The sequence below is a fragment of the Vanessa tameamea genome, chromosome 12 (assembly GCF_037043105.1).
Source record: "Vanessa tameamea isolate UH-Manoa-2023 chromosome 12, ilVanTame1 primary haplotype, whole genome shotgun sequence".
Lineage (NCBI taxonomy): Eukaryota > Metazoa > Arthropoda > Insecta > Lepidoptera > Nymphalidae > Vanessa > Vanessa tameamea.
The window spans coordinates 8,338,370-8,363,098 of NC_087320.1; the positions used below are offsets into that span (position 1 = coordinate 8,338,370).

At 31.3% G+C, this 24,729-nt stretch overlaps 1 protein-coding gene across 3 annotated transcripts in view; it reads left to right on the forward strand.

Annotated features, from left to right (window-relative positions):
- The window catches only part of LOC113393051 (suppressor of lurcher protein 1-like), a 308,266-nt gene that overhangs the window by 255,531 nt on the left and 28,006 nt on the right, over window positions 1–24,729 (forward strand). For 2 of the 3 annotated variants that reach the window (XM_026629748.2, XM_026629749.2), the window contains exons 3-4: window positions 11,390–11,462; window positions 15,519–15,696. In XM_026629748.2, coding sequence (XP_026485533.1) covers window positions 11,390–11,462; window positions 15,519–15,696 — 251 coding nt within the window. Of the gene's footprint in view, window positions 1–11,387; window positions 11,463–15,518; window positions 15,697–24,729 lie in introns of all 3 variants that reach the window. The other variant, XM_064216502.1, reaches the window with a different exon arrangement.

A 24,729-nucleotide genomic window follows, 5' to 3' on the forward strand; every position in this document is an offset into this window, starting at 1 on the left:
CCTATAATTGTGCTAGTTATAGTACTAAACAGTATTAGCAAATGCAACAATTTTTAAAAAAATTACATCTTTTATAGATATTAATATTGTACATTGTGTTGTGTTTATTAATTAATTTAATAAATAGGTATATTTAATAAATAAATGATAAATTTAAACGAAGGTAATTAAAAACAAAATCCAAATCCAATTATAAAATGTTACATTTCTTATCTTATAAATAATATATTACTATCTTAACTAAACAATTAACCTAGAATTATTGACATTCTGTAGCAAATATACGACATTTATCGATAAGTGGGTTTGATTCCGGAGTTTAAGCGGCTGAGGTATCTGCGGTGAAGTTGGCGCTCTGCCAATTCGAGGTTAGGTCAGGCTCGATGATAATAATAATATAACAATTAGTTAGAAATAGTTATTGAAACTATTTCGAAGAAAACTTTTTTGAAGAAAATTTCAATAATTAATTGAAATGAATGCAATAACATTCTCAAATACTGTATGTGAAATATCATTACTTCACATCTGATAATAGATAATAGTAATAAATTTACCAGCTACACCATGAACTGAAAAAAATATAATAACTCTGTAGAATCAGTTATTAAATTTTCCCCATGCTGAATAAATAAAGTTAGAAAATTATGAAAATTAAAACAAAACAATTTCAAAATCACAAGTCGATTCTTTAGTCTAGATAATAAAACAGCTTAAAGTTGAATAGCCACAAAGGCAGGCAATAAACATAGTATCAATGGTTCGTTTAAAAAATAAAATTATGCACCAGTTTATTTTGTAAAATTATATAGGAACTCATAAAGAACTTGTTATAAATACAATATTTTGATTTGAATTGAATCTGTTAACTTTTGTTTAAAATGAAAATGATCTATGGTATATAATATTTGCAGGAGTGGCTACCCAGCGTCAACACCAGAGTTGGCGTTCGGCCAAATGTAGAGCATTCTTTAATCCGGAGTAAATAATAGCAATTGTAAACAATGCACTGTGCTGTAATGCTCTCGCGAATGATACATTGCGAGAAATATTAAAAACTGGTGTAACTCGTTCAACGGAACGAGTATATTTAATGAAATGTTTATATTTTTGATATTGCGTATACCTCATGCAAATGTTATCATTGACTAAAACTTTTAGTATGGGTATACTTTAACTCATAGTATAACTTAATCGTCGATAAAAAACGGTATATATTATTTTATAAATAATTTACTGTTCTTAATTTAAGTTGAAATAGTAAACACCTAAAACCTCTTAAACTTGCGTTGAAGTTTTTAATATTTATAATGTACTAGCAATGTTTACAAAAATAATATATTTTATTCTATGTCATTTAATAATAAAAAATAATTAATTTATAAGTAATATTATTACATAGGCTATTCGTATAAGAAAAAGATAATCCTTCAAATAGATTTTTATCATATGATAAGACAAAGATTTTGTCAATTCCTCATATTAATTATCGCAATCCCAAAATTTTGCATATTTCGTAACTAATTTAAAATAATTAAGAAACTAGTTATCCGTTTTAACACCAGACACAAAAAGAGATATCGATATTATTAGTCGCTTCACTTTATGATTGCTTACAAAGGGATCGTTACGAATGTTGATTAAATTCTCTTGCAAAATAAACTATTTTTAAATTGTTTTCCAGCAAAGTTTTGTCTCAGCAATTTCGTTATATCAGAGACTATCTAGATATTTCTATCTCAGCTATTTTTGCCACTCGAGTAAATTTTAGCTCGGTATCGGAAATTGGTCTCAAAGATGGGGTAAATGTACTAGAAAGTAACTATTTAGAGAGACAGTTATGATATCGAAAATAAAATAAGCCATGAAATCAAGATAAATCAATGGAAATACCGTATTAAGAAACGTTCACATGTATCAGAAACGGCATAGGTATGTATTATTTTTGAGGAGGATTGTTTACTGTTAGAGGTAGCCACACTGAAAAACTAACTACCTCAAATATATTAGAACGTTATAACGCTGTGTATATTGTAATTTAAATTTTGTATGACTGAATCTAATCGTTATTTAGCAGTCCTTTTTTTTCTTGTTTCGCGTTCTGGAGTAAATCTCTTTGAAGGACATCTGTTTTATATTAGTACGCATAAAAATGTTAAACAAATAAATAAAACATAGTTGGAATTTGTGATTACTCTTTTATTCACAAGTCAATCGTTCTGTAATTGAATCGACTGAATATTTTAGTAAATGGTATACTGTGTTCTTTTTTATATAGATTATTTTAAACCATCTCATCTGTTTTGTGGCTGCAGATGCCTGGATCCTGAATTCAAACACCGTGTCGATCATAGAAGTTATTAATTTCTTCTACTCAAGAATTTTTCACTAGCATACCAAAGTCTGAAGGGCTGTCAAACCCTTGCTTTGTCAAGCATTTGAAGCCGTTGGTCTTGCACTTGATTTCTCGTCGATAGTATGTCGATACCGGATTATAAAAATAGTGATTTCGTATCCGAGCACCTAATATCGAGTTCATTGTACGTTAACTTGGTTGTAGGGCTTTGTGTAGGCTCGTTTGGGTAGATACCATCCAATTTTTTCTTCTACGGGAACTCAACATAATATTGTAGATGAGTGCGAGCGAGGAAATGGAGCATAAGGGAGGCACTTAGTTCCTAAGGTTCATCCATATGCATATACATATCACGAGCTACCAGGTGGCCCGTATAACCGACCGCCTACTTACATTAAATATATATAGAAAAATACTGTCTCTCATTGGAAAAAAAGGAAAAAATCGGCATAAGCTTCTATATTAACACAAATATCAGAAATGCGACTTCCAATAATGCGAGCAAATCAAATACAAACACTGACACACATTAAGACAATAATAAGGAATGTGTTAAAATCAGAGCTTTAAAAATATTTTACCAACAGAAATGTGTTCGGAGAAAAATGTCGGTATAACTTATAATGTCTGTTAAATCTCATTTGAATTGGTATCAAATGGCTTTGTATACAAATTGGTTTGTTTTTTAATGAAACGTGTGAAAACATGTTAAGTGGATAATGGATACATGAAAATGGACGCGTTAAAATCGTATGAAACAGATTGACAGCTACATTTGAAATCCATTAAATCTTTTGTATATTTAGTTTTTCGTCACAGCATAAAGCTTTGTAATATTGACTGAGATATTAAATTATACATTAAATAATTAGAGTTAATTTAACGTTGTGTGTGTGTTTTATTTGCACCTGTAGTTGGAATGGCAAATGGGTCACGTGATGGTGCCGTATGAAAGTTAACCAGTTCTTACAAAACCAATGCAGTTCTAACCTAGAAAACTGAGATGTTGTGTCCCTTTTGCTTGTAGTTACAATCGCTCACTCACGCTTTAATCAGGAACACAAGAATAAGGTGTTACTGCTTGGCATTAGAATATATGACAAGTGACGGACGGACAGACGGACTTACACAAGGCAAAGTATGTGTGCAATGCAATTATAATAGTGTATTTATTTTAATGTTAGCAACCGAATAGCGTAATATTGTATGAGATTATGCATCAATGATCGAAATTCAATAGTTTATTTCTTTTTACTTGCGAGATGGTTTTTCTTTTAGTACAGTAACAGTTGATTACAGGCATTTTATTTATAGTGGGTACTGTTTATTATTTAGTATAGAGGAAGGCATACAGTTATTATAAAATAAATAAAAACATTTTAAAGATACATAAACCAATCAAAACTCAACATATTTAACAAAAACACAAACAGACATAGATTAAAATGATACATCTAATAACACAACTTTAAGAATTTATATAGAACTTTATAAACATAAGATAATTATATAAAAGTTATTCAGAAAAAAACAATGATAAATATATAACATAAAAACACTAAAGTAACTCCATATAAAAGTTAGTAGGTAGTTTACAGACTCAGTTATGGAGCGATATAAGGTACGGTTAAATTCATATTGTACATATGTCAGTGCCTTTGTGGACTACACCTTCAGGTGGCCCATTATAGCAAGAGACACGAAATCATCTTGATACCATATCAAACATGTGAACTTATGTTATGTCTCTATGCAATAGTCTCTTATATTCCGATGGAATGAATCAGTAAGAGTTTAGCAGCAGAACGGCTTTACGTACTTTTACGCCAAATACCAAACCTCAGGCTGTCACTTTTTTTTTATTATATCGGTAGGCGAACGAGCAAATGGACTACCTGATGGTAAGTGGTCACCACCGCCCATAGACAATGGCGTTGTAAGAAATATGAACCATTCCTTACATCACCATTGCGCCACCAACCTTGGGATTGGGAACTAAGATGTTACGTCCCTTGTGCCTGTAGTTACACTGGCTCACTCACCCTTCAAACCGGAACAAAACAATACTGAGTACTTTTTTTGGCGGTAGAATATCTGATGAGTGGATGGTACCTACCCAGACGGGCTTGCACAAAGCCCTACCACCAAGTCACTGCGAAGATATTGACAAAAATACCCAATATTTTTTTAATAAGCGAACCAGAGACATGACGCTGTGACCTTAATAAGCTAACCACTAAACAAATATGAATTTGTATTGTTTAATCAACATGAATGTTTCAATATTAGATAATACAATAATGTAAATTAATACATTAGCCTATGAGCATCCATCATTAAACATATTGTACATAGTATTGTATATAAATATTTGAATACCCTGTCAAAGGATTTGCATAATTGCGTTACACAGCCGACAGGCAAATGATATTAATCCACACTCATATATTTATATATAATATAATAAAATTAAATACTACGTTTGTATATTTTTAATTGCTATAATACGAATATAATCGTATGTCTGACAGATTAATTTGTGTATTAAAAATATAATATTGAATAAATTATCTTAGTAAACGTTTTATGAGAAATACATTCTCGCGTCAGGAGCGTTTCATAAAACATTACCATTTGAATAAGTATTATTATAAAATTGTAGTATAGCATATATACTATAAATTTGTATTATTACGATATAAATTTTATATTCTTTCATAATTGCATAATTATAGGTCAGATTTTGACTAAAATGTAGATTTTGAAATACAATACATATATACAGAGAAATTTGGGGGCGTTGCGGAAAGATCAGCATTGGGGTAAGATGTTCTGATCGAATTCGAATGATTCGACAAATCTTTATATGTCCAGTTGTCCAAAGAAGCAGTTTTATTAGCTTGTGATAGAGAACATCAGTAAAATTAGGTCGAAAGATCATGAAGATCGGCTCAACGCATTAAAAATAAAAACACTGAATTATGTAAGAATAATATATATCAAAAGAAATGTTAAATTTTATCTTTCTTACAGTACTAACGAATAAAGTAAAATAACAGCAAAAAAAAATGGAAGCTTGTACCATAACGCTGCTCCAATGCGGTATCCACATACCATATATGGCAGAATGTGATTAGTTACACGTATGCATGTCGAGAATGAGATTAAATATAAACACAAACTAAGCACATGAGAAATCCGGGTTTAACCCGTAATCATCGGTTAAGATTGAAATGTTCTAACTACTGAACCAGCTCGGGTCGTCACAATTATAAATAAATAGTAATTAATGTGATCAAAAGTGATATAATAAAAATCGTATTTCGAATTAAATACTCGAATTTATTTATAATAAATTATTAAAACAAATTGTTTTACGATTTACTTTAGTAGGTAACATACGATAACGGTGATACAAAAAGTTTCATTCGTTGCCGATATTTTATCTGAAATGGATGATTCGATCAATTTATTAAAATCCTGGAATCGTGAATTCGCTCGTATATTCGTTGAGTATAAAATTGCATTTTTTTTATACATTCCTTCTTAATTCTTTTTCTATAGTTAATATTGTAAAATATATCAAATGTCAATTCTATTGGCCTATTAAAAATGTAGAGGTCATATAAAAAAAAAACATGAACAAATAAGGCATATTACTCAATAGAAGATTATATTAAAGATTAAAAAATGTGGACTTAGTAATTATTGACAAGCATTTTTTTATATACCATAAAAAAATAATTATTGTTTACTGATATACTCTGTAATTAAAATGGTGAAAAAGAGCAACTACTGAGTTTCTTGCCGGTTGTTCTCATTAGAATCTACTTTCCGAACCGGTGGTAGCTTTAAATTTAATTCAACAGTGTAACATGACGATCCAAAAGTGCTTTTACGAGCCTACTTGAATAGAGAATATTTTGATGTTAATTTTTTGATTAAACTACGAAATGTTATAAATATAAAGTGTATTAATATTAGATCTTAATTTAGTTTAGTGTAAATTAATACATTAAACGTTGATGGCATCAATTGTTCGACCAAAATTATTAAACATGCATTATGTATAAATAATTAATTGTCTTGATGGGCGTCAATTGTGAACCACTATTATTAAACATACAGTAATCTATAAATATTTAATACTGTGGCAAAGGATTTGCGTAATTGTGAAACAAAGTCAACAGTGAATTACATTAATATACATACCTAGTATGGCGTAGGATTATTTGATAATTTGAATTATCACGGATAATTAATTAATTAATTTAGACAACGATAAAAATATATTCAATCTTTCAATTGATTGTGCAGCTTTGACAGAAAAATGACTGTATACGGTCGTATCATTCTTACCTCTAATGTTTTTTTTAAGAAACAGAAGGTACCAAGAGGCTGTCCATCCCGTAGCGCTAAAGTCTTACTATATTTCGATATTGTAGATAAACATTTATTATTTTTGTCGATATCACAATTGACCAATTATCCGTGTCCTCACCTAAATTCGAATTATCAAATCATCATACCATTTATAAGAAATACTTGCCGAAATAATATAAATTTATATAAAGTGATATTTAAAAAAACATTACAATGCATATACCCGTACTTTTATTTTGTTATCGTATGGTATGTTTTTAAATGTACCATTTAAAAAAAAAATCAGTCCTAAAGAATTATGTTATGGCTAAATATAAGCACTCTGTATTTCTATACTTCTCTTTTAAAGGTGAGTAACTTAGTAACAAATAAATTTGGGCATGACATTTTTTAGCTCTTAAGCGGTATTAATGGTTTATACTTGTTGTATTGCTTCAGTCCACTTTAAATATTTACATAAAAGAATATTCAGCTGGATGATTTATGAATCGTACAATTTAATATTTGTTTACTTATTTTCTTACAATTAACTGCTTAATTTGTATTTCTAATTCATCTCGTGTTCGGCGTTGAAGAAAATCATCGTAACGAAACCTACACGTGTTGAATGAGAATTTGCCACGTGTATTCAGTAATCTGAATTGGTGTAGCGTGATGGAGTAACTATGACACTTCTCCTCATAATGGACATGTCTTAGATTACAGCTTTTAAAGACTTTAGCTATTGTTACCGAATTAACAAGGAAAATATTTTGGCAAGTCATTCATTGTAGCCAATCATCGCAGAATCCGTTCGTTTGACACAAAAAGTATATGATAATATGATACATTATTTGCGATAATATACAAAGGTTCGTTAAAAGTAGCATAATATCTAAATGTTTTAAAGCTAATTTATTTTCAAGGACCTTTTTTAATCGAATCAATAACAATTAAATATTTTATGTAATTTCGATTAAACTTCAGAAGTAGTATTTGTTTAAACTCCGAAACCTCTCTCCGTAATTTACTGTTCCTTGTATTAGTTTAGCAAATATATATTCAATTAAATTTATCCTGTTACAATCATGAATTTATCTCTTTTTGCGGCTGAAGCATTCGAACAATTCGTGAGCTGTATTAGCATAACAAGAGACTTGAATTTACCGTGAGTTTCTCCATCATTTAACTGCGTGGAACGCCCATTTGTTACGAACTCTCTCAACTACCTTTGTTACACGGTTTGAACGGCTTTAGTGGTACGAAGTTAGTTTTAGTTCAAAGAGCAAGTTGACTGCGGGCGGAGAGACGACTTCGTCAGTTTGGTGCGTTTTTACTTACTACGTTCATGTTACTAGTTTGAATTTCAAGTCATTTCCGTTCTTATAAAGTTTCGTTTTGAGCTCGGTTTTGTATTTTACACTTGATCTAAATTCACGAGAAGTTACGAAGTTGGTTTTCTCACAATATTTATATCCACATAAAATATATATTTCGTTTTTCACAAACTAGACGAATACGAAAAAGGGTTTTTGTGACACAAGGTAGCAGACACATATTGGTATCTTCTACAATAGATATAGAAAGTAGGTATGGAAATTTCAAATGTAAAAATAATTAGAGTAAGAGATTTTTAAAGCAAGAAATCTTAATTGATAAGGTATGTGAGCACGACAAATCAAATACTAATATCAATCGAAAGGAAACAATTAAAATCACTAGTCCGTGCCACCTTGAGTTTATCTCAGCAACCCTTATCAAAGTTTTTTTTGTTTGAGACTGGTCAATCGTTTCTTCATTTAGTCTATTGACTTCATTTGCAATTAGGAGCTCGTAAGACAAGACATCAAAGTGATGTAGGTCGTAATGAAGTCCTTTTTAGCTTGCAATTTGTTTGTCTGAATTTCAATGACGTAACTCGTTAACGAGAGAGGTCTAATTTTGAATTCTTTACGTTTTTCGTTTATCTCATATAAATGTTTAGCTTTACGTGATCACTATGATGACGGCTGTGTTTACCAAAACGTTCATTCCCAAGTTAGACTGCACGACTGAGTTTATCTACTAACCACCAGAGCATTCGATGGATTGTGGTTCAAAGCTTCTCCTTAAGTGGAGCATTACCCTAATAATATAGATTATAATATATATAAAATATAGCTTTAACTGATAATAATTCGATCTATAATCAAATGTAGCGTATTTTTATATTCTGCAATTCTTGACTATCGATAAAAATAATAACTTCCTTAAACGTATGAGAATTATTTCACTGGCGATGTTACTTCTGTGTAAAATGGTTCTTGTATTTATATTTCAATAGCACATAAATATCGTACAGTACACATCGCGAAGCACATGTAAACGACTTAACATAATAGAGTTACTGCATTTACAAAGTCTTAACAACCGTTGCCTTGTAAGTATACTCTAAGTCTTCGATAAATTGTTTTATTGTATGTACACTTTAAGAACATTATAACACGAACCGTTATAAGCGAATAAGTTCTTATTTTATTGTTGCGGAAACGTTGATACGATGTCTTAGAAATAAACCTGTTCGTTAAATCAATATTTCGCTAACCATACCATCTAAGATTTGATGTCCTCTGTGCCTGTCATAACATTGGCTTTTTCATCTCTCACATCGGAGCTTACCCTTTTTATGCAAAGTATTTTAGAAAACCATTTTTTTATCTTATATGAAGTATGAAATACTTATTATTATTATATCGAAGATTAAATAATATATATAACTGTAAATTATTAATTTTATGACTGATGCACTTTTCGTCTGTGTCTCAGAATTACAGGGAAATGGAGTTAGAATTCTTGTAGTAGCTATTTTAAAATTTAAGAAGAAAATTAAAAAAAAATGTGTAACGTATTCTTTAATTTAAATTATAATAAAGGGACTAGTAAAACCTTTTTTGTTAAAATGATTGTATGCTGTATTAATTTATTATTTCCTTACGTAAAATGTTAACATTAAAGCAGCTTTAAATATTAAGGCAAATTATACCGTCACAAAGATTCTTATTGGATTATGATACTTAATCTTTATTCCATATAATTAGACATAAATTGTCAGCCTTAATAAAACTTGTGCTTATAAAATGAAATTGTTATCATTTGTTCACTTGTAGTATTTTATACATTTATTATTTTCTAAAAATAATAATTAATTAGTGTAATCACAGGCACAAGGGACATAACATCTTAGTTCCCAAGGTTGGTGGTGCATGGGCGGTGGTGACCACTTACCATCAGGTGGCCCATATGCACGTCCGCCAAAAAATTCCATAAAAAAAATTATACTAGTTTATTTTAGTTATAACATTTATTTATATTTATTAAATATTTTTAAAGAGTTTTATCCTCTTTGATTGTGCTGTAATGTCTCAATTTTTTTTTCGTGGTCTATTCAATCAATCAATAAATAAATATAATATACTTTAATCAAGTAGGCTTCTACAAGCACTTTTGTATCGTCATTTCACAAACTATATTAAGTAAAGCTACCACAAGTTCGGAATGTAGATTCTACCGAGAAGAACCGGCAAGAAACTCAGTAGCTACTTATTTTCAACATTTATAAATAAAGTAATGTTAGTTAAATGCAGTTATATACGATAAGATTTAGAATTATATTGATAAGGTTGCTATTTTATGTAACTCGAGAATCGCCACTAAATAAATTATATCCCCCAACAATTTTAAACTTCTGAACCACTAAATATACAAACGTCCATTTTTTTTAAATTATTATTTTTAAATCATTGGATTTTGGAATAACTATTAGTTAGAAACTCAATTGGGCGACACAATAAAATATAATTTTATTGACTGTTTTATATCATACAAACAGTATTGAGATTTTTAAATTGACAACTGTAAAAAAATCACATTGTTGCGTTATTTAGCATAAATATGTCAAATATGATATCCAGGGTTTTCATAGATTTAAGCCGTTAATAATAAAATTATGATATAAATCATATAATATGACCAAAAATAGTTCAGATATGTTCAATCATATAATTAAAGTAATGGAACTATTTATATCGCAAACAAATTACATTAACAGGCTGTAAATTTCCCACTGCTGGGCCAAGGCCTCCTCTCCCTTTGAGGAGAAGATTTTGGAGGATATTCCACCACGCTGCTCTGATGCGAGTTGGTGTAATATGCTCCAAATATGCGTATGCGTAAAATGTGCGTAAAAAAATATTTTAAGAAAATGATAAAATTAAACAAAAGAGAAACACTTGTTTTTGAGTATGTTTATTTTTAGGTAGAGGTCAATATTTCTTACAGCGCCAATATAAATATATGTGTGATTGTGACCACTTACCATCGGGTGGCCTATTTGCACGCCTTATATCATAAAAAAAAACATATATAGATAAAATATTTAACCACAAATCGTAAGAACTATCGAACATTCAAAATATTTTTTTTTAATCAATTATGTTCCTTTCAATACTTCAAAGCGTTCACGTTACAGTATTTCGGTTCATATGTAAATTCTACCGAGAACAAACGACAAGCTCAGTAGTTCTTTTCAACCGATTTGCATAAAATATGTTAATTAAATTCACAGGAGAAACGAATAATTCCGTCATTCAAGAATTGTTTTAAAATATCTAAACAATTTAAACTTTCTTACAGACATCAACAGTGCTCTTCCTGCTTGTACACTTATCCCTGCACACGGTAGACGAAGGCCACGCTATAAATCCGAGTGAGTATAAACCGTTCCTGTTTTATTATCCAGTCATTTTGTTTGGCTCACGTAAGAGCTCCCAACACGATCGTATTACTTTCTCCATTTGTGAGATTCCCGACATCTTTCCTCCTTTTCAAACTACTTTGATATCTCATTATTTCGCTTATTTTTATTACTGACTTTTTTTATAGTTTTTCGTCAAAGTTTCGGTAGTCAATTTAGAATTAATACTAAAACTATTTCTAGATGATTATTTTAAATAGTTATATTTTCCTATAAATACATATATTTTATTTTGGCTTTTATTTGTGCCGAGAGTGCTCAGATTATTTCGCCAACGTCACGTGTGATGTAAATACATTGTTCATAACATACATAAACATAACATAATCAGCCTGTAAATTTCCCACTGCTGGGCTAAGGCCTCCTCTCCCGTTGAGGAGAAGGTATGGAGCATATTCCACCACGCTGCTCCAATGCGGGTTGGTGTAATACACATGTGGCAGAATTTCGTTGAAATTAGACACATGCAGGTTTCTTCACGATGTTTTCCTTCACCGCCGAGCACGAGATGAATTATAAACAAATTAAGCACATGTAAATTCAGTGGTGCCTGCCTGGGTTTGAACCCGAAATCATCATTGTTCATCGATCAAAATTTATGTCATTTTTATTTATCTTTATACTACCCTCCCTATTATGTCCCTACTATGGCATTACATAAGCCAATTTTGTGTAACACCATATCACGGATTATTGTAACGCCATATACAAATGTTGCTATTGGTATTCCAGCTTAAAGGTATCTTAGGTAAGGTAATTACAGACTAGCCGCATAGTCATAACATCTTAGTACCCATAATAACTAGCGTGCATAATCTTACATTGGTGGTCTATGGAATAATTAATATAGTACGACAAAACTTAGATGTAGAATCAGAAAAAAACTGATCACATCCGAATTAAGTGAATTCGAAATCATCAATCTTTATTTATTCGTTATGTGAATATATTTATATTATATTGACGATTGATTGTTTTTTTTTTTAATTGTCGATGCTACATTTTAATTGTGTCGTACTATATCAGCTTTTCTTTTGCCTATTTTCTAACATTACCTATGTCAATTGCCTTTTGGTTTGCAGCTCTACCTTTGTACATTAAATAAATTAAAAAAAAAGGTCTTAAAAAAACAAAATGAATAGTTTCCGGTTATCACGATTTATGTGTTGTTTATATTGTAATGTATTTAATTTTTATTTTTGATATCGACATAGTATTTTAAATATACAGTAAAAGAGTATATTAACACTCCTATAAGTGTATATATTTCTTACTTTACATCAACTCGACGGCTAAAACTTGTTCATCTAAAAGGGGCGACCGAATTATCGACCATTAATAATAATAATCGTAATTTAGGCATTAAACCTCACCACGCTATACATTAATAATTTAATAGAAACAATGAAAGGAAACGAGGGAAGATAAAATTGAAATATTATAAAGATATCGCCCGAACGAAGTTTGGTTCTAACAAATCGTTTAGCAACCCTTATTGAACGGTAGTCATAGTGAGAGCGGAATTAGATTAATTTATTTAAATTATGTGTAAGATAACTTTATAAAAACAATATGTAAATATATATACTCGATGACAATTATAATCTCCTTTTTGGTGTTGCAAATGAACCATCTGACAGTAAATGGTCAAGACCGCCCATAGACAATGGCGATGTAAGAAATATTTACCATTCCTTACATCGCCAATGCCACCAACATTGGTAACTATGATGTTATGTCCCTTGTGCTTTTATTTACACTAGTTAAGTCACCCTTCAAATCGAAACACAACAATACTGAATACTGCTGTTTGGCGGTAGAATATCTGATGAGTGGGTGGTACCTAACGAGCCGAGATGACCCAGTGGTTAGAACGCGTGCATCTTAACCGATAATTTCGGGTTCCAACCCAGGCAAGCACCACTGAATTTTCATGTGCTTAATAATTCATCTCGTGCTCGGCGGTGAAGGAAAACATCGCGTGGAAACCTGCATGTGTCTAGTTTCAACGAAATTCTGTCACATGTGTATTCCACCAACCCGCATTGGAGCAGCGTGGTGGAATATGTTCCAAACCTTCTCCTCAAAGGGAGAGGAGGCCTTAGCCCAGCAGTGGGAAGTTTACAGGCTGCTAATGGGTGGTACCTACCCAGACAGGCTTGGTAACGATTAAAAATTGGACTTTAAAGTAATTTGGCTCGTTGAGTTGATATTAAATGATCATTTAATTACATTTAATTAAAGCTTCTTATTAAATTGTAGTTCATAGTATTTATATTTATGATTAAATCATACTTTGGAGAATGAAGTTAGAATAACCTCAAAGCCCCAGAAAGGACAGAAGGTCATAGTCCAGAAGTTCAACATTTAATACAAATTATAATGATCTTATTAAACAGGTTCACAATATGCTTTCGTCGATGTAAAGTGTGCTATGTAAAAGCTTTTACCGCCGTTTTGTGTTAATTTTGATTTGTATATAATGCCAAGACGGCCCAGTGGTTAGGACGTATCCAGCATAAATGATAATCACGGGTTCGAATCAATGTTTCAAATTATTTTTTTTATTTAGGTAAGAATAACGTAAAATTTAGCCAATACGTATAAAAACTGATACAAAAAATCTTTGGGCTCCAATATATTTACAATTGATTTAGAAATAACGTCTCGGGAAATAATAATGATTTTAGTTTTACATCAGGTCTAGTTGAAGTCAACATTAACAAATTCGACGAAACGTAATTTTGAAAAATACGCGTTTATTTATGTAAATATATTTTACAACCCACATTCTATAGAGGCAAATTTTATTCGCAGTATACTTCGATGATATCTGTTTGAGTAGATATTTCAAACGCATAACAGAAAATGAGGATCAAAATATGACCCCAATTCACATTCGAGGCTCGGTGAAATGCCTTTGACACGAAAAAAACATTTTATGGTGATATCAAATAGCATCCCATTCAAGCAAGTTATCTTCCAATTTCGCTTTAAAAAATTCCTTGTTGAAATTTTCATTTCACGGCACGGTAGATTACCCAAGGAACTGACATAGTCGCAAAAGATTTTTACATAAAATATTCATCAGGACGAAGTCCGTGTCCCGCTCGCCGCCCTCCCTATATTTTTCTGACATTTTATTTGTTCGAAGTGTTAATATTATGATTATTATACCTATTATGTTTCGCATTTGCTACGGTTGTATTTGATTGTCCCATTTCAATTACTGTCATTATGCGTCCGATGCGACCTACGTTGGTTGGTTTTACTTAAAAATTGTATAGACGTCATTTGTTTAATATAAAATGTTATTACTCGTGAAACGTGGAATGGTCGTTGTATACTGCTCAATATTATTTTAATGAAAATGGTTACATTTTATTTTATAGATCAAAATACTACTTTCTTTTTATGTTTAACGACGGGCGTTATTTGTAATATTATGCAGTGCTTATTTTGACATACTATCTGTTGGTATAAATTAGTATATTACATATTTTATTAATATATATTTTTATAAGAAACGTAGCTATACACATGATTTTTAAAATCTTTTTAATATAGATTTTGTCGACAATATACTGTTTTAGATATTTGTATATAATAATAATAATATATATTTAATAATCAATGTAGTTATTGATTTCCCATTTTAATTGCATAATATAATACACGTATTGGTTTGAATCTTAAATATTTAATTTTCTTAAGAAAGTGTTTTATAATATTAATAGTCATATAAAGTATGGTTATAATAAAAACTTTATTTTCTTAGTAGATAATCTTAACGATCCTACTGTGAAAAGTGTGTACAAATTATACCGCTTTTACGCGAATAAAGGACTCATCAACTTGGGGTTCTTCATTTAAATTTAATTTTATTTACTTCACATAAATTTGTTTTTTAAATTTAGAATTAATTATATTTCCCTTTTCATAACTTTATTTGTGAAAGAGGATTTACTTAGGATGTATAATATTTACTTATGCTCATTCTATTATCAGGTTGCTCGTGTGTTCGCTTCACATCAACCCATGGCAAGGAAAGAGGAACGTTCAGCAGTCCTGATTATCCTCGTCCATATCCACGAGGTCTCTGTCTCCTATACACATTCCACGCAGAACCCCATCAGATTGTTGAACTTGTGTTCACCGATTTTGACATCTACAAGGAACATTTGGAGTAAGTTTTTTTTTATCTTCACTACTAATGGAATTAGTAAATAAACCTGTTCAATTGTTTTCCATTTCATTTCATCAATCAAACGAATTTAATCTCAAATATACCGAGCCGAATATAGACTAACAAATTATGTCTAATTGCTTATTATTATGATGAATTAATGTGTGTGTTGATGTCAACACACACACACAAATTCATGAACTATTAAGTGAAAAAATATTTGATAACAAGTACAACGATTTTACGAAACTATTATTACTAAGTAAACATTAAAATATATGTATATTTTTTACTAATTCATCTTTTCATATAGTCATATAAATTACATTATAATTGCGTCTAATTATATAAAAAAATATGTTCTTTAGTGGAAATATAATAATAAGTAATTAGACGTGATTTGTTATTCTATATTCGGTTCGGTATATTTAAGAATAAATTCATTCGATTTTCTTTTACAACAAGCGTCTTAAAGATAGGCCAATATAAATCAAAGCCCCATTATATTGCCAGTTCGGGTAACCACTTATTAAGTACCAATAAATAAAAATGAGTGTAGTTATAATGGGTATTACAATTTATTAATTTGATTCGTATCTAACTATGTATATGGTATTTGTTTATGTGTGTGTTTAGTCGTTGCTATACTAATAACATTACATGTGTGAGTGTTAAGACAGCTGAGTTTCTTTCGTTAATTCTCTAGTTCTGACCGAAGAATGAAAGTTTCGATAAAATATTACTCTAGATGTCCGAACAATCATAACAGTTTTCTAAAACGAATTCGTATTACGTTAATCATTATTATTATTTGAATTAAATTATAAATAATATGTTTTATTACAAATTTATTGTTAAAACAAAAACTTATATTATTACTAATGATAGAATGAGTAGAGAAGTTTGTTAAATTACAATTCTCTGCTTTGATCATGTAAATCATATTCTATGCTTGACTTATCTTCTGGTCAGATCGGATTATTGTCCCAGAGCGTTCAAATTTCAATGAGGTCAAATAGTGCACCTGTGCTTATGAATACTTGTGCTCTAAGCAAAAGTTTATATTCTCGTAAAGTGCATTGATTTTCAAACAATAAGTCACAATTTATAGATTTTATTCTAAACTATTCGAAAAAACTAAACTTATTTTAATGTCTTAAAACTTATATGGTAATTAAATTATTTTTAAATAAATCATATGACCAGCCAATCATTTTCTAGAAAAATAATATTAAATATTCCTATAGACTTAAAATTTCATAAAACTTGTCTCAGTAGATTTAATTTTAAAGCGCTTTAATACCACGTCCAGCCGTTCGAAAGCGCAGCAGCAACTTTTTTCTCAAACAAACATCCACGCGGGCGAAGCAGCCCTTATAAATAGATAACTTAATTTTTTTTCATTTCCGTGTCAAACCAACCACATACTAATTTAGTGACTTGGTTAGCCTGTATTTATTTACGAAATAGGTATGCAGCCTATTTTTTTTTATAATATAGGTAGGCGGACGAGCAAATAAGCCACCTGATGTTAATTTCAACAAATAAAGGCCAACTTTGGAACCTAAGATGTTATGTCCCTTGTACCTGTGGTTACACTGGCTCACTCACCCTTCAAACCAGACCACAGTAATACTAGGTACTCCTGTTTAGCGGTAGAATATCTGATAAGTGGTTGGTACCAACCCAGATGGGCTAGCACAAAGCCCTACCACCAAATCAGATACTAAATCAGAGCCTACTTATGGTAAGTGTTCACCATTGCCCATAGACATTGGGGGATGGTAAGAAATATCCTAAACGTAAGGTATAGCTTAAGCCTGTAGTTACGCTGGCTCAGTCACTCTTCAAACCAAAATACAACATTACAGAGTGCCACAAGGCCCTACCATTAAGCCATTAATAGCAAAAATATGATTTACGAAGTGACTTTTACATTTAAAATATTATTTTACTTGAGGCTAAATAATATTTAATATAAAATTTTCCTCTTATACGTCATAGAATATAAATCACAATGATAAAGAGCATGACGAGATAAGAACTGAAACGATCTCATTAATAGACGAGGCTTTTGTCTCTCTCGGGACTTAAATCCTATCTTATTAAGATATTACAATAAAACAGTTCGTACAGACTTGTCGGCCTACAGCTGAGCCAAAAAAGAGCATTTAACCTTCATGTACGTACTCGTATATTTATGCCTAACAGCCTCATTGGTTCAGTAGTTAGCTTATAATGCAGGGCTGGGACAGTAAAATGTAATTTATTTTAATTAGGGTGTTTCTGTGAAGAAATTGTCAGTCCGGAGTTTGGAAATTAGCAGTGTTTACACTCCCACGATTCGGAAAGTACGATAAGCAGTTGATTCTGCGGTTGAACTTCCTCTGATCGTTTTCGATTATCGTCTTCGCACTCGAACTCATTCCAATCGTTTATAATCGTTCGAGGGCGAGGAAGTAAAGAGTTTATCTTGGTTAACACACATATTTAATTTTTATAAGTTCGCAATTTGTGATTGTAATTACTGGATAATCTTCGAATTCATCTATTGATATATTAAATAAATAAATATTGGACAACATCATTACATTACTCTGATCCCAATGTAAGTAGCTAAAGCACTTGTGTTATGGAGAATCAGAAGTAACGACGGTACCACAAATACCCAGACCCAAGACAACATAGAAAACTAATGAACTTTTTCTACATCGACTCGGCCGGGAATCGAACCCGGGACCTCGGAGTAGCGTACCCATGAAAACCGGTGTACACGCTACTCGACCACGGAGGTCGTCAAACAAAAAAAAAATTCAAAGAAACTTTTTGTACATACTAAGACAAATAAATATATCTATATAAAATTTATGGGATTGGACTACTGTTTTGTATAGACAATGCACAAACAGGACTCTGTGCAAGCCCTTCTGGGTAGTTACTACCTACTCGTCATAATCATATTCTATCGCGAAACAGCAATACTTAGTACAATAGTTAATTATTGTGTTTCACTTGAACTATACTACGACAACATATTTTAATTCCTAATGTTGGTAGCACATTGGCGATCTGAGCAATGGTTATTTTTTCTAACAGTAATGTTGTCAGTCAAACTACTTTTTCAACTTTCGAATTCGAAATATTTTATTTAAGAAACTGTAAATATGAAGAATCATCGTAGCAGGAAACCAAATAACCGATGAATGGTACTGAAACCGGTAAAACGCTCTGTTTACAATTTCAGCACATTTCGTACCCATAAAGCAGACGATGTAAATGGTTGGAGGCAGCTATTGTGAACGCAATAAACTTCATTTGATCATAAAATCTGCCTTCGACGTGTAAAACTGTGCACAGATAAGCTGAATAAACGTGACTGAATAGAAACGCAAACAGAACGCTGTATTTTAGAATTATATAAACTGAACGTCTGGAATGAGAGCGCATTAACCTTTTACTGTTCAACAGCGTGCGATGCAATTTAACGATACTAATACAAGTGTAGACACTTTTTGAATTGTCTGTTATTTAAATAATCGTTTTTCTAAGGATCGTGCCTCGCCTTGCACTTTTTTTTTATGATGACTTTTTTATGATATACGTACGCGAACGGGCAAATGGTCTCAGTGGTAAGTGATCACCACCACTCATAGATATTGGCGCTGTAAGAAATATTCCTTACATCGCCAATGCTTTACCAATCTTGGGATAGTTCGATGTTCTATCCCTGGTAACTGCAATCACACTGACTCGCTCAATCAAACCGGAACACAATAAACAATATTTCTATTTGGCAGTTAAATATTTGATGAGTATTGGTACCTACCCAGACAGGCTAGCACAAATCCCTACCACCCAGTAAATATATAGGCATTTTAATTTTCTTTTACCCAACGAATAAATTGCGTGATAAGTTATAACTATAAATTGAATTACATATTTTATCTAAGCCTCAAAAAGCAAAGTCAATTATCCCGCTGAGTTTCTATTCAGCTTTAAGATCTGAGACATTTAATTTCCGAATCTTTTTTATATTTTATTAGCAACTGAAAAGAGGCGCCTTATTTCTATATTAAATAATAATTTTGACTTTAAATGTTTATATAAAATAAATATTCCGTTCGGTTTTTCCGAACCGATACGACGTAGGAACCTTCAAGAAAAGAGCGTACTCTTTCCTGAAAGGCCGGCAACGCACCTGCAAGCCCCCTGGTGTTGCAGATGTCCATGGGCGGTGGTAGTCACTTTCCATCAGGTGAGCCTCCTGCTCGTTTGCCACCTATTTTATAAAAAAAAAAACTCTAAATTACGGTAAAAAAAAATGTATATAATACGATACTAAAAATTGCTATATCAGATCGATTTATTCGTAATATGAATTTCAATTGCATAGCTCAGAGAGAAATGTCGGGAATTGGAAAATATTTATTATTGTAATCGCAAATTGTGACTAAATGGAACACGAAATAGTACGTTATCGTTATTTCGACCATAATTTCAACTAATGATTTGCCAGCCGACTATTAATTATTAATGCTTATAAAGTACCTAAGTGATCTAGAGATATAGACAAACAAACTATTCGTTATCATTTTATAGCTGATAAACTGACCAGTTCTTTTAAGCAATGCTTAACCCCTCTTTTTGCTTTTATATAAAATTAATTATTATTTTTTAAAGCCATATCGTCAGGACTGTAAGATGTTATCCGTCTTGGTTATTTATGCATTGACGATTTTTTTTTGGTAAGTGGTAACTACCGCCCATAGACAATGGCGCTGTAAGAAATATTAACCATTCCTTACATCACCAATGCGCCACCAACCTCGGGAACTAAGATGTAAGAAGAGATTAATATTTCTTACAATGGCAGTCTGCTGGAATCTCAAGTGGGCCTGATGTGATACAGTAAATAATAATAACAAGTCGACCGGCAAATACGAATGTAATCGGAAAAGCAGAGCATGTATATGATAAAATTAATTGTTTCAATTCACCTTTTATACACTGCTTTTCACCTGCGGGATTTTGAAATAGTATTCAGCAAGTCTCTGAGGTAACATTCGATGGAACCACCACAAAGACGTATTGGAAAAGTAAAGACACTTCAGACAAATTATTTATCCGATGAAGATGACGGAACTCTTATTTTTTTACTAGTTAGAACAGTCAGAGTTGCCATTGGGTGCATGCCGTGTGAAAAAAAACTGGTAGTTCATGTATTCCATGCCGTTATTATATTATATAGCATGTAACATTATATAGACCGAAAGAAGAGAGCCGAGATGGCCCAGTGGTTAGAACGCGTGCATCTTAACCGATGATTTCGGGTTCCAACCCAGGCAAGCACCACTGAATTTTCATGTACTTAATTTGTGTTTATAATTCATCTCGTGCTCGGCAGTGAAGGAAAACATCGTGAGTGTCTAATTTCTGAAACGAAATTCCACCAACCCGCATTGGAGCAGCGTGGTGGAATATGCTCCAAAAACCTTCTCCTCAAAGGGAGAGGAGGCCTTATCCCAGCAGTGGGAATATTACAGATTGTTAATGTAATTATATAGACCACGACTTCTTCATTAAAAATAGTAATAAAGTATTTGAATCACTTAAAAAAATAATATACTTATTTTTCAGTAAAACGTATTGTAATAAATTTGTTCAAGCAAAATTCAAGATAAAATAATGTGAAACCGTAAATCATAATTATATTCGTTATTTCAATATCATTATGACTGTAATTGTATTTTGCCTTTCCAGTATTGAGAGATGAGCTTGAGATCTTTCATTTCAGGAATACAGCCGATTTAAGGAATTCTATGTTGCGATTGCTATGTTATAAATGAAAAGTCAAAATATATTGAATTTCTTGGATGTTATCAAGTAAACAAACGTTCAGCAAATTATAGGAACTTCAAATTGTGCTAATGATTATAATTTATTTGATTTTTAAATTTACTTGCACTCCATCAACAATGGGACGGTTTATGAGCCACCTAGCGGTACAGATGGTGAATGTTCGGTGATTTTGTAGCAATTGCACAAGCTAAGTTCAATTGAAGGGCAATTACGAACATTGATATGTTATTTAAAAGGGGTTTTACCACTAAAGTTAAAAAAAAGCACTTCAAAATAAAAAATAAACTTATTTATTTACAAAAGTACTTAACAGATTGCAGTGATGGTTACCTGTTTAAATCAATATTTTTTTTCTTCTTTTATTCTGCAAAATACAAAACTGAACTGGCCGTTAAATTAGCTCAGACATTTAGCCCATAAAATACTTTTCTTAAAGTACATAACTTTCATTATATTCTATAGAGCTATCGTTCATCTACAAGCACTGCGTGCAATTAGGTTAGACTTTAATATACTGACAAAAAGCCTAACAAAAGCCAGACAGGCCGGACACGTAAATATTTGCCCGGACACGACCGTAAAGTGTCGTACATTCGAGCGTTTTCTCGAGCGTTTGCACGCGGACTCTAGAATATATGCACGTACTACTGCATGGCGAATATTGTACAAAAACCCTTCCTGAAATAAATATACTAAGGACAATTATATGCATATTAAAATATTCGCTTCATTTTCATCGAGACTTTTATATATATAAGTAAAGTTTTGATTGGACATTAACGATTACTATCAAGAGTATTTTTTTTCCTTTTTACATAAATGGAAACAACAATTAGAACATTGGACATTTGTCCAAATAAAAAAAAAATAGTTTAATTTATTTTCTATACAAAATCGATACTTCACTTATTCGATAATCTTAAATTGCCAAAATACCGAAATTGCCAACACCAACGAAGCGACAGTCAGCCAGTTTCGAAACTATCGTGTCGGTCTGAACTACTGTGAACAAACTCTAACTTACACTTCAAGTGATCGCGCAGTGTGTTCGACCACCAATATTGCGTTTCAATGCATTAAAGTAAAAATAACCTCGCAAAGAAAATTCCAGCCTTTTTTCTGCCATCTAACAATTCCCCGCACATATTGCCCATAAAGACTTCGAAGTTTGTGTAAACGAGAAATCACGTCTACTCGTAGTACGTAATCATTTTTTTAGCACCGTTTATAGCGCATATTTGATTTAAATACACGTGCAATACAATTTTTATCATTTATTTGCAAATTGGTGTTCATTTTTCCGCTATTATTATAATATATTATATTGTTAGCAATGTTTATAATTTATTATCTGATACGTTTTCTATATTCACAAATCGATTTCAAAGTTTAATTCAGGAATATTATATTTAAGATTTATTATGTTTTAATGATAAGAGTTTAACATCGATTCGACATCGATATTATGATGTCTGCATAATACTATATTAAATACATATTTTAATTAATTAATAAACACAAAAACCAAAGTACTGAGATAAACAAGATAATAATAGTCAATTTGTTTTTACACTTAATTTCCTATATAAACATAACTTTCAAAGGTCCTCCGCTTTCCTCACGGGATCTTGCGAACAGATTTCTCATGAATATTATAACTGATATGAAATATTTAAACGTAACCGAAACATGTATGTACCTAGTCTTAGTATAACGTAATTCCTTTATATAATATCCATTGGGACATTCTATAATATTGACTATAATTTTAAGCTATGACGAAATTACTATGTGTTTTAAATATAATTAGTTTTAAGTTTTTAAACGGGTAGCCGATTAACAGAAGCCAACGAGATGCGGTATAAACATACGTACAAACAAGTGCAGCAACCACATCAAAGATATTTATTGGAACGAATTTCTTTTATTCTTACAGTATAATGAACTGACAGACATCGTCACTTAACGGGAAAGCATTATCTCTCTTTCTCTTTCTCTCATATTATTTAATCGTATTTTTGTTAATGTTTTATTTAGGCGGGAATTTTAATGTCAATTTGATCTCTTGTCGTTTTATTTATTGAATTCTGTCTTTTATTTAATACTTAATATAAATCGTTCCAATCGGGTGACCCAAGATACCTACTTTTTTTTTATTAATTTATTATACGTATAAGGATAAAAAGTGATGCAAAAAATATGTTAAAAGCAAAGTAAGGATAAAAAACACACTTATCCCTTAAATAGGTATATTCCAGCAGGGTGCAAATTAAAAGAAAAAATCAAATAAGGCACTTAATTCATCAGATACTTTTCTATTGCAAAGTTGCAAGCATTAAGTGGTCTTGGTTTTAAAAAGTACCATTATTAACTTTAGTAATATATTTTATTTGCCTATCCATTAACGTTTAAGTATCAATGGTGGTGAATGATTTTTTAAGTACCTAACGAGACATTCCATGTATTCTAAATTTAATTTAATTTAAATATTTTGAGGAATAAATAATGACAGACAGTAAATATCCAAGTATTGTTCAATGACGCATCAACTTATATATAAGTTTGGTAGTATAAGGTTTAGACCTTATGCTGTCAAACTGGTCTATGCTAATATGATCTTACATCTGACACATGGTTTACACACGATGTTTTCCTATATCGACATGAATTGAATTACAAACACATGAACATATTTCACACATAGAAACAACCCCGGGTCAAAACCTGAAGTCATAGGTTAAGATTGTCCTTGTCATTACGAAGACGCACTGTAGCCATTTAGTTCAGACATTTGCGATTCACGTAACCTATAAATCTGTAAAAAATACGTAAAAATAAAATGCTTCTGTTTATCGTTTCTTTGAAATACGTCCCATATATCATCGCGTTGCGGTGACATTCTAGGACTAATCGAGTGGAACTAACAAACGGTAGAATATACAAAAGGTATACCATTTCTATTCAATTTATTTATACTTAATAAAAATAAACGACAGGTTACGTTTATATTTTTCTATGTGTTCTTTATTATTACCTTATAAAATGAAATATTTTGTTTGCAATCCTGTGTGTTCTGATATATTGTGCGTATTAATTTCGACTTTATTTTGTACTTGCCAATATAATTATCGCACATGGTAAATTTGATTTAAGAATTAGATATATACTGGACAA